At 40.0% G+C, this 12,253-nt stretch overlaps 1 protein-coding gene across 2 annotated transcripts in view; it reads right to left on the reverse strand.

Annotated features, from left to right (window-relative positions):
* LOC116489875 (N-acetylated-alpha-linked acidic dipeptidase 2-like) overlaps positions 1-12,253 on the reverse strand; it is a 37,745-nt gene extending 25,492 nt beyond the window's left edge. Inside the window, exons 1-8 of one of the 2 annotated variants that reach the window (XM_032188587.1) lie at positions 12,172-12,253; positions 10,366-10,477; positions 6,811-6,997; positions 5,404-5,505; positions 4,396-4,521; positions 3,554-3,740; positions 1,381-1,474; positions 1,007-1,105 (exon numbers count right to left, since the gene is read on the reverse strand). In XM_032188587.1, the coding sequence (XP_032044478.1) occupies positions 1,007-1,105; positions 1,381-1,474; positions 3,554-3,740; positions 4,396-4,521; positions 5,404-5,505; positions 6,811-6,997; positions 10,366-10,477; positions 12,172-12,253 (989 nt within the window). Of the gene's footprint in view, positions 1-1,006; positions 1,106-1,380; positions 1,475-3,553; positions 3,741-4,395; positions 4,522-5,403; positions 5,506-6,810; positions 6,998-10,365; positions 10,478-12,171 lie in introns of those variants that run through there. The other variant, XM_032188596.1, reaches the window with a different exon arrangement.

Here is a 12,253-nt window from a genome sequence, read left to right on the forward strand (position 1 = left end):
TAAAACACAGAAGAAAAGAGTAACGATCAATTAAGTCTTTTCAAAATCGTATATTAAGACACTCTCTTGTTCTACAGGAGGTGGAGCAGTGATAATGATGCATAATTTTTACACACCATTTGCTCATTGTTATTCACCAGTCCTCATGAAATAAAATTTTGTGCAAACTGAAACTATGGAATGTATTCCTATAGGAAAGTGATCTTGATCTTTATTTAACATAGCTTATCAGTTATAAACTAAAACGAATGCTATGACAGCCCCTGACAGCCAGTCAAATCCTTGACATCCAACTACAATCGTTACATGGCTCAGTCTGTCTGAGAGCAACTCTCAGTGCTGAATACCTTACCAGTTTTATTTCTCCATTAGAGCTGAAAAAAGGAAACGAGCATACATACTATTGCTAGTCCAAGTGTCAAAGTCCAGTTTCTCCCAAACAAGTTAGTAAGATATATGTGTTTTGTGCTCTTATGTCTTCTTGTTGTTAAGGGCTTTCAACCAGGGGGCCTACCTGCTTTGGGAAACAGCTGATGGACTCCCACATCATTTTGATATTTCACAGCTTTAAGTTCAAAGAAATACTGTGAGGCATCCAGTGGACAAGGGAAAAATCTAGGAGAGAACTACTGAATTGGCAGTGCTTCCCTGTTGAACCTCTACATATTGGCTGTCCTATTTTCCCCTTGGTCATCAGAAACATGAATGAAAGAATAATATAGGCTGGATATGTACCCTCTGCATATGTCTACCCATCTGTTTATCCATAACTATAGCTTTGACCATTTATTTTCAAATTCTAATAATTATCATTGAGTGGTGCTCACCAAAAACAAAGTTAATTTTTCCATGGCATGGGAGTTGCAACTAGATGAACATTAACACCCCTTCCAACTCAAACCATTCTATGATTCTATGATAGTATCTCTAGATGTATTGTTTCACAGTCTTTGTCTTGCTGACATTTTTTGCAATATTTTATAAATAGGTGAGTGTTAAAACAGACCTTGTTGAAGAGCTGTCTGCAAATCCTGGCCCTATGTTATAAGACACATTGAGACTTCCCTTCCAGCTGCTGTCTGGAGCTGCAGGTCCTCCCATTGCACTGTTAAGTGAAAACCAAGACAAACACACTTGACCAGTGGACTGAAAACAGAAGTTCCCTGAAGAGTTACTGTGCCTAAACCATGGTGAATTTACAAAATTCTTAAAAACATCATGCCAGCAACAGATTGTTTTGCATTTTCCATGTTTTCTGAAGTACACACTACTACAAAAGAACAATAAATACAAGTAACAATACAGTTAGTATAAAAATGTTAATTGCACATTTGCAGATACTAAATTCTGAGGAGAAGAAGGGGACTGATGTATACTCACTGTAGTAACACTTCTGCATCATGATATCCAATGGGATGAACTGGGATCTTTGGAATCCCTACACCCTCTTTAAGCTTGTATCGGAAAGTGTACTCTGAGAAACCAGAACAGAATGTCAAGTTTATAGCATTCTTATCAGCTTCTATCAAAAATAGGTGCACAAGTCCATGGGGCCCAATGAGATACATCCACGGGTCCTGAGGGAACTGGCGGATGTAGTTGCTAAGCGACTGTCCATCATATTTGAGAAGTCGTAGCAGTCTGATGAAGTTCCTACTCTCTGGAAGAGGGAAAACATGACCCCCATTTTAAAAAAGGGAATAAAAAAGAAGACCCAGTGAACTGCAGACCAGTCAGTCTCACCTCTATGCTTGGCAAGATCATGGAGCAGATCCTCATGGAAATTATGCTAAGGCACACAGAAAAACGGAGGTGATTGGTGACAGAAAACATGGCTTGACAAAGGGAAGATCATGTCTGACAAATCTTGTGGTCTTCTACAATGGGGTTACAGCATTGGTGGACAGGGAAGGAGCAACTGACATAACCTATTGAGACTTGTATAAAGCATTTGACACTGTCCCCCATGATATCCTTGTCCATAAATTGGAAAGACATGCATTTAATGGATGGACCACTCGGTGGTTAAGGAATTGGCTGGATGGTTGCACTCAAAGAGTTGCAGTCAACAGCTCCACGTCCAAGTAATGAGTGGTGTTCCTCAGCAGTGGGTATTAGGATTGTCAGTATATAACGTCTTTGTCAGTGACATGGACAGTGAAATGGAGTGCATCCTCAGCAAGTTTGCTGATGACACCAAGCTGTGTGGCACAGTTGACACACTGGAGGGAAGGGATGCCATCCAGAGGAACCTGGACAGGCCTGAGAGGTAGGCCTGTGCGAACCTCATGGAGTTCAGCAAAGCCAAGTGCAAGGCCCTGCACCTGTCTCAGGGCACCCCCATGCCCAAATACAGGCTGGGTAGAGGAAGGATTGAGAGCAGCCCTGAGGAGAAGGACCTTGGGGATGAGAAGCTCAACATGTGCTGTCAATATGCACTTGCAGCCCAGAAAGCCAACTGCATACTGGGCTGCATCAAAAACAGTGTGGCCGGCAGGGTGAGGGAGTGGATTGTCCCCCTCTGCTCTGCTCTGTTCTTGTGAGACCCCACCTGGAGCCCTGTGTTCAGCCATGGGGCCCCCTGCACAAGATGGATATGGACCTGTTGGAGAAGGTGCAGAGGAGGGCCACAAGGATGATCAAGGGACTGGAGCACCTCTCCTTTGAAGACAGGCTGAGGGAGTTGGGGTTGCTCAGCCTGGAGAAGACAAGTCTCCAGGGAGACCATACAGTACCCTGCCAACCTGGTCTGGTGGGAGGTGCCCCTGCCCATGGCAAAGGGGTTGGAACTGGATGATCTTCAAGGTCCCTTCCAACCCAAACCATTCTGTTACCCTGTGATTTACCTATATTGCAGACATCCTTATTTATTTATTTATTTATTTATTTTTCTGTATAGTGATTTCTTATGCCTCCAGTAGTAGTCACACAAGCCAGCAAGATTTCCAGAACCACCCCAGCATTCCCAGTTCCCAGCATTGGCAGACAGAACTGGTAGGTGCCTTACTTGAGGATGCCTACAAGGACAAGACATGCATATGGTGCCAAGTTTCAAAAGACTCCAGGCTTCTCTTATTTTTATTACAGAAATTTTACTCCCTGTACAGAGAATCTTAAACTGTTTTTCTACTAGGAATTTAGGATCAGTAAGAAAACATACCTCCAAGCAATCCTATTACTCCTCTTTGATGACAGACTATAATCTAGTTTAAACTGGTCCTCCTAAGAAACAAAGAGATTTTAAAACAGCTATAAATTCTCAGCCATTATCTACTGCTTTGCAGTCTGTAAACCTATACACGTCCTGTTTGTCTGAGAGCTATAAAGCTGAGATTATACAAAGAGATTTTCCTAAAAACTTATTTTCTCTGCCTAGCTCAAATGCAACCACTTCAAAGAACATACAGATAGAACCCAAGCTGCAATAGGAAAATGAACAACTGCTAAAAGTCACTTTAAGTAGCTTTTCCCTTTGCATCTGTATCAAAAATACATAATAACTTCCAGTACCACTTTAGAAAGTACTTGATGGCCCAGGGTACAGATATCTCACCTTTTGCAGGATAGCCTGGTGTCAGAGGGTCCCCAGCTCCATTCAGGTTTAACACATTCCCACGCTGGGCTCCTCCACCTGGAAGGTTCCAGCCATCTGGATAGGGATCTATCCCTGGGGCACAGTAGTCAGCAGGGTCTGAATAAAGTATGATTCCTTGGGCTCCTGCTAACATGGCATTTTTAACCTGTAAAATTATTTGCCTTTAACATTTTTTTTAATGCAGTAATAACTCGAGATGATGCACTTTACTTCCACGGGGACATAGTTTTAGAAGCTGTATACGTGGAAGAGTGAAAATGATCATAGACTAAGTAGAAGAACAAAGCACAGCAAAGCATGATACAGTCATTATTTGTGTCAGTCACAACTTTAGTCATAGCTCAAGGCTATGAGATAAAGCACAAGGCCTAACACTGAGGCACAAGAACTAACTATTATCCTCATTTCCCACGATCACCAGTTTTGTTGGAATTGATTTCTAAAGCCAAATGAGTAGCTATTCAATGTCTGTGCATCAGATTCCTTCTTGAATGCTTCTTCAAAATTCTGTAGCTTTGTGGATGAAAAGTAGTAAAAACCTTGGCTCTACAAACTAGAGTTCCCCAAACTTCGTTCTTCTTGCAAGAACTGCCTAAAATGTCAGTGTCAGGAGATTAATACATTTATCTGTTTTTATAGTTTTGAAAATTATTCTTACAAGGTAGTCATGCTGGACACATTGCAGGCTTCCTTCTTCTCATATGTTCCAACTTACAGCCCTCATTAACTCCCATTGGGTCTGCTGTGATCAGCATCAGAAACAATGACCCATAGAGGGAAAAATTAAACACAGCCCTTACTTTGTTTCCTCTGAAGATCTTCCCATATCTGGCAATGACGATCTTTCCTGTACAGTTAATTCCCATTTCACGCTCCAGCTTAAAAAAATCTTCAGTGCGGCCATAATTCACATATACCAGATCTGACTGCATAGAATAGAAAATTTGTTTGAGGAACTGGTCATTCAACAAAATATCTCTTTTCCAAAATATGCAGTTTTATTCACTATGTATGATATATTTTGCACTTCTACAAGTAAGTTCCAGTACCCCTAAAAATAATACCAAAATATTTTCATAGTATTATATAGGAAACCTTGGCTCAAACTGCTGGCCTTTCTATATTATCTAGCGCTTAACAGCAGCCCTATAAACTGATTTCAAGTTACAACAACTTACTTTGCTAAACTGACAAATTTCTGTGGACATGAAAAGATTGTGCTATTCCTTGGATATACAAACACTCACTATTATATAACTTTATTCATATATATATATATATATATATATATATATATATAATGCAATATTGTCTGACTGATCCCTTCACAATGAATTATCAAATTAAGTGAGGGACTTTTGTAGCCTTTGAAGATATGTGCTTAACCCAAAATGTCTTCCAAATTGATTTATATATTGCTATTTCCATTTTAGACTTATGAAAATCCTTTCCATGTGATTGAGTAACATGGAGTAATTTGAGATGTATGAAACATTTCCCTCAAGTTAAAAGCTTTTCATTTGTTTTGCAGTTCAGATTTCCAGCACTTTGAGAAACCTTTTTTTTTTTTTTTTTTTTTATAGAACTCTAACCTTCCCACAACACCTGGCCTAACTATGCTTTCCTTCACTTATAACAGTGATTAATTAAAACTTCTACATGAAATATTTTGAGAAGTGGGAGAAATCTATTCCATCAAGTGTTTAACAAAATATGGATTCAGCTAATAACACTCTTTTTTCTTCTTTTTTTTTTTTTTCCTTTTCCTTTTCCTTTTCTTTTTCTTTTTCCTTTTTTTTTTTTATTACCTCTGGCATTCCTTGTGGTGAAAAAGCATTATATGGTGGCAGTATATCGGTAACATTTTCATATCCCCGAGGAGGTGGTTCAAAGGATGATGTATTGAAAATCTATAAATAAATAACAGAAGTCTTTGGTCAATTGCTGTACCTCTAGGCACAAGTTTGTACAATAAGTTGGATTATTGCAAATGATATGCTAGTTTCCAAAGACTGTCAGTGAAAAATAGAATGCTAACTAGCATGCATAACTTCAAACAAAAATCAGCTAAGGATACCTAGCTGATTTTTTATAACAGAATGCAGCTGTGCATACTTGTCAGAAGATGCTCATCAGTCACTGCCTAAACCTAAGCAAAGAAGTAGCTGAAAATTGCCAAGAGGTGGTGGCAATAAAAAGACAGTTTGTCCATGTCATCACAGGCATTTTTTTTGTGATTACTCCCACTTATATTATTACTCATGTCTTTACCCCTTTGGTAGTTACGCTCCACTTAAATGTGCAGCCCTTCATCACTGCCTATCTGTAACACTCACGTTGTCTCAAGGTTTACCTCTACTCTTTGTCACCTTGTAAGATTCTAGTTCAGAAACTGTGTTAGGAAGTTTCTGGAAGAGTTTCTCCATTCTTTTACCTCTAAGCTCATATCTTGCCTGAGCACATATTCCTCAGTTCCTACCAGGGCTCTTCATCCCTTCCTATATGATGTGATACTTCCCTAGCAGTTCCAGCTCCCCTCTTCACTTAGGCTCCCTGGCAGATTGTACTTCTACTTCTTTGTTCCCCTGGATCTACAAAATGAAGAAGGTGGCTAAGGGCAGCACCTGTGTGACATTCTTTACCTCAGCACATTATGGAAACAAAAAATGCACAGATATTCAAGCAGACATTAGATATGTACATGGAAGAGAGAGATAATGCAGTTACCAACTGGTTAAATACTTGGAAGAGAAGTCTAATAAGGTTTCTTAAAGAGACTAATTGCATCATGTCCAGTGGACATCTGAGCTGAAAACACCCACACACTGGAAGAATTATGCACATCAGACATTGTTCTTTGTTCCTAAACTTCCCTGTGCATCCACTTAGAGCTGTTTATGGAAACAGGATATTGGTCTAGACATATTCTTAATCTGAACCTCTGTGGACATTCTTACACATTATGGCCTATGGGTGTCGAGTCTCTACTTCTCCACACATCCTCCCTCTGCTGTATGAGGCACTGAGATTCCAGCCACTTGGCTCTGCTCTGCTGTAGTCTGGAAAACCACTTCTAAATTTGAGTTCCCTTTCCACTGGTATTTTTATCACATCATAAAGTTCAATGCTGGGATGAAGGGGTGGGAAGACAGTGGAAGATGCTGTTTCTTTAAAGAAGCCTTACATACTCATAGTTTAATCATTAAAAAGATCACCTCATTGCCTTGATCATCAATTACTGAGATGTAGTTTGGCTGTGTTTCATTTGGGTAAGAAAGAAGCACATCATAATGAACAAGGTCTGCTGAATCCAATCCAAATTCCTTCCACTGGCCTTGAATTTGTTTGGCAAGAAGAAGATTCTGTTTGGTTCCTGCGAGGTGAGGCAACTTGGTAAAGGAGCTAGAACAAAACAGAAAGTCACTAGTAAGCAGTAAGTGCAGAGGAACACAACAACCAGCTTGGATCAGTGTGTCTAAAGCTCAAATTCAAGCCGTAAGCATAAAAAGTAGTTCTTATGGTTAAAGTGGGGGCTATATGCCATGATTATTTATCAGAGTCTGTATCAGGATAAGCACAAAATGGAGTCAGAACAAAGGATCTTTCCTGAGGCCTTACGATAAGTTTGCTCAGCTTTTCTCTTTGCATAACAGAAATAGCCACATCTACACACTAGCAATGCAAATCAGCATCAGACATTCATCCAAAGAATATGAACAGTATGCGAGCAGTAGGAAGGCTACATATCCAGAAAGGACTTCTCCAAGTACATTGTTGACATAACATGTACTAATAAGTTTAACTTGAAAATCATAGAATCATAGAATCATAGAATATCCTGAGTTGGAAGGGACCCTTAAGGATCATCAAGTCCAACTCTTGACACCGCACAGGTCTACCCAAAAGTTCAGACCATGTGCCTAAGTTCACAGTCCAATCTCTTCTTAAATTCAGACAGGCTCGGTGCAGTGACCACTTCCCTGGGGAGCCTGTTCCAGTGTGCAACCACCCTCTCTGTGAAGAACCCCCTCCTGATGTCAAGCCTAAATTTCCCCTGCCTCAGCTTAACCCCGTTCCCGCGGGTCCTGTCACTGGTGTTAATGGAGAAAAGGTCTCCTGCCTCTCGACACCCCCTTACGAGGAAGTTGTAGACTGTGATGAGGTCTCCCCTCAGCCTCCTCTTCTCCAGGCTGAAGAGGCCCAGTGACCTCAGCCGTTCTTCGTACGTCTTCCCCTCCAGGCCTTTCACCATCTTCGTAGCCCTCCTCTGGACACTCTCCAACAGTTTCATGTCCTTTTTATACTGTGGTGCCCAGAACTGCACACAGTACTCGAGGTGAGGCTGCACCAGCGCAGAGTAGAGCGGGACAATCACCTCCCTTGACCTACTAGCGATGCCGTGCTTGATGCACCCCAGGACACGGTTGGCCCTCCTGGCTGCCAGGGCACACTGCTGGCTCATATTCAACTTGCTGTCTCCCACGACCCCCAGATCCCTCTCTTCTAGGCTGCTCTCCAGCGTCTCATCGCCCAGTCTGTACATGCAGCCAGGGTTTCCCCATCCCAGGTGCAGGACCCGGCACTTGCTCTTATTGAACTTCATGTGGTTGGTGATCGCCCAGCTCTCCAACCTATCCAGATCCCTCTGCAAGGCCTTTACACCCTCATTTGAGTCCACAACTCCTCCAAGTTTGGTGTCATCAGCAAACTTGCTCAAAATACCTTCTATTCCTACATCCAGATCGTTTATAAAAATATTGAAAAGTACCGGCCCTAAAATGGAGCCTTGAGGGACCCCACTGGTGACCGCCCGCCAGCCTGACGCAGCCCCATTTACCATAACCCTTTGGGCCCTGCCCATTAGCCAATTGCTCACCCAAAAATCATTATGTCAAGTTATCTGAACATTTTTTTTTTTTCCTTAATCAGAAGTCTAAATAACAAAAGTCTTCTTAACAACATTTACATCCAGATTAAATGCAAAACATAATGGTGATAAATAGTCAGAAATATCCAGCCCTTCTGGACTACCTGTCTACAAAAGCTTGTCTACAATTTGCTTGGTCCACTGAACAGATGAATTGTGGTGAATGCAGATCAGCCAGTGGGGTACTAAGCACTACCTTTGGATTCTCAACAGGTCACTTGTTAATGGCTAATCAGTTGCCGTTAATAAATAATAACGAATACCATTGATTAGTACCACTTGAAACTGTCAGCTCAGACAGTTTTCAACCCATCCAACAGCTTGTTTTTCAGTATGCTCCTCCACAGCTTCCATATTAGAATGCAGTAGGAGATGATGCCCAAAGCCTCGATAAAGTCAAGGATGTTACGCCCACTCTAACATCTCCACTCATGCATATAATCAGTCATTTCCTCACTGAGCGCAGGCATGCTGGTCAGGCTGATCACATAAATAAACAGAAAATAAATGCTGACTGTTCCTAACTCTCTCTATGTCTTCGTGTTTCTGGAAACAGAGAAGCAACCTTTGCCAAATATATAATTTTTCTGCAGTTCCTGCTTTTTATTTGAATTAAACAACAACAACAACAAACCACTATGAAGCATTTGGCCCACCATCAAGACAAGCAGACAAACCGGATACGATTAACATCCTATGGCCAAAAAACTTCAACATAACTGCTGTCATCAATCTGTATATTGCCTGGACTCTCAAACATCATCTTCAGATACCCACCAATCTACTAGCAACAAATACAAAGTAACATAAGGAAGTAAGATAAGGTCTGCAGATTAAAAAAGCTAATTGATGTTGGAAATGAAACCTTTTAGTTTTAGAATAAATGTACAGAAATCATATTTGTCAATAAACCTTTGATGTTTATGATGCAGCCCCAGGCTTACATTCTGAATACCAAAATGTCACTAACCAGAGGTTATATATGTGAACTTTTTTAGTGAATATATTTGTACCTTTGTAAAAGATATAAACATGCATGAGTGATTATGGAGCAAAACAAGCTATTTCTATATCTTCAGCATTTTAGATGTTTTGAAAGAACTGCATGGATTCAGTACAATGGAAAAAAGTATATTTAATAACCATTGCCACATGCAAGACTTTACCAAATATTCATACGCACTGTGTTTGAGACAGAGACCTTTACCTTCTGAGAAAGACAAGAGGGTGTAACGGGGTTTCAAGCACCCAATTAACAGCACATTATCCAATCTTGTCACGCTAAAGACATTCAGTTGCAACTATAGATGCAACAGAGTGCCATGCAAACTTTGTAGCATTCTGAATATGTGCATTTTCTACTTAGTCTAACTAGACTATTAGATGCTCAGACCACGTTTGAGGAGACACCATGCAGATTATTAATTAAATGTAATTAATAGCAAACAGATTTTCCCAAATACAGTAACATCATCTGTCTGAGACTAAAGCAAAGTTCTTTTCTAATGCTAGAGCTTCAGAGACTCACAGGGAAAATAACAGTCATACTACTTAAAATCAAAACTATGGGTGTCTTCATAAGGAAAAGGCATGATAAGCACTAACAGCAATGCGGCTTGAGGGAAGTACAACCATGCTAAAAAAGCAGCTTCAAAAATGGGGGGAAAAGAAAAAGTGGTGTTGTATCTCCTTTCCCTTCTCCTCAGACAGCCTGTACAAAGCAAATAATTCCAAAGTGCCTTAACAGCTCTACTTCTAGAGGCTGGTTTTGGAGCTCATTTTATCACTTTCTGACTTTTGTGACTGATAAAATTATTCAGGAACCAAGATATGCAGGGCTTACCGAAGAAATTGCTTGATGTTTTCGGCTTTCATTTCATCCACAAGTTTCTGTCTCACATTTTCATAGATGTCTGAAGTGCTGGGGGGGGGTTCATTTGGTTTTGTAAACCATCCTGAAATACATTTGGAAAGCTTCCCACTTAGCAAGAATCCCAGTCCTCCCATATTTGAGACAATGTGCAGCTTAAATACTGAACAGCCTCATAAAAACCAAGAGGATGAACAGGGCTTAGAGCACCCTCTGTCAGTGGCTGCTGACTCAAACATAGAAATGAAATAGAAAAGTAAAATATATGCAATTGAATGAAGTGCAAAAAAGTGACATTATTAAAAGAGCAGACCCTAAATTTCTGGTGTGTGTATATATATATATATATATATATGAAGATTCATGTCTCATTAGTTTTAAACTTCAGTGTAAATTGTGAGCTATCTGTTTGCAGTGGGAGAATTAAACTTCTGATACCCATGATTAATTTCCTTTAATTAATTTACATGGATATTAAAAAATAAAATCTGTGCAAGAGCATATTCCAAATGAAGGCCTAAGATTCAAAAGTCACCCTGTCAGCATTACAGTAATTATAAAATATGGGAAGGGTGGGGTTGGTCTGTTTAAAAGTTAAAGAAATAACATTAAGGGGGACCCTGGTTACTTTTAATTGATTAAATAAAAAATAATAAATAAAAATTTAAATAAAATTAAAATAAATTAAATAAATTATTAAATAAAAATTAAATAAAATTAAATTAAATAAAAATTAAATAAAATTAATTTTATTTTTAATAGTTTTAGTTGAAGATATTTCAGTTGCCATAAATCTGAAAGGAGAAATTATAACAAATGTATGAATTTGAAGAAATCGTTTTACTATTACAGCTAGGAAATCCCAAACTGGGAAAACTGTCACCATAAAGCAAAGTGTATGTACTGCCACGTGCACAAAATATATAACTTGTTAGACTTAAATGCAATTGTAGCAGCCCTCTGAAGGGTGATACTGGATCAGAGCAAAGGTCCACCTTGCCCAGTTGCCTATTTTGGAGCATAGCCAAAAGATGATACTCAGGGAAATGTGTAAGAATAGCACAAGCAACATAAATTTGCAGCTCGGGGTTCTCTTGAATAAAATTAATGCTTTGTGTATTTTGTAGCCCTCATGGATTTTTCTTTCATGCTTCAGCCTTAAGTGAGTGCTGCAGCACAAGATAAAAAGGGCAGACTCGGACATGTAATTTCAGGTTTAAAATCAAATACTGCAAGTGACTGCAGAGAAGATTCTGATGTTCTGGTGAAGTACATTGTACATGATGGAAAATTCAGCAACTCCACTCTTGGCTGTCAGTCAAAACTCCTCCTCCTCTGCATTCCGTCCTTAATTTCTAAGCTAACAACTGAATAGGAGCATTTACATGGACCTTCTGTAAAAATCAGGAAAGAAAAAAGAAAAAGAAAAAGAAAAAAAAAAAAAAAAAAGCTTTGAGGTTTTGGGGTCATAGAAGTCTCAAACTCTTCCATTAACCTCTCCTCTTTGAACATCTGACTGCCCATTATGGGAAGCTGTCAGATTACTGGGGCTCATCTTCTACTGAAGCATGAGACCGCTCTATTCCTGTGAATCCCCACAGCCCCAAAATGCTAGAGAGAACAACCTTTCAGAAAAACAGTGCTGCAAGTGAGTGTTTTCTAAGGTCCCTAAAAAAGAGTAAAAGCTCCCTGACGGGGAATTAATCACAACGTGGGTCACGTATAAGTATCCATAGCGGGCAAAGGCTGCAGGCTGAGCCCCAGGGGCTCTGTACTTACCCGTAAGGAAGCCCAGCAAGAAGCAGCCCAGCAGAGCGGGGCAGCCCAGCCACGTACGGATGGTGGCCCAGCTCCTGGCCAT

The sequence above is a fragment of the Aythya fuligula genome, chromosome 1 (assembly GCF_009819795.1).
Source record: "Aythya fuligula isolate bAytFul2 chromosome 1, bAytFul2.pri, whole genome shotgun sequence".
Classification (NCBI taxonomy): Eukaryota; Metazoa; Chordata; class Aves; order Anseriformes; family Anatidae; genus Aythya; species Aythya fuligula.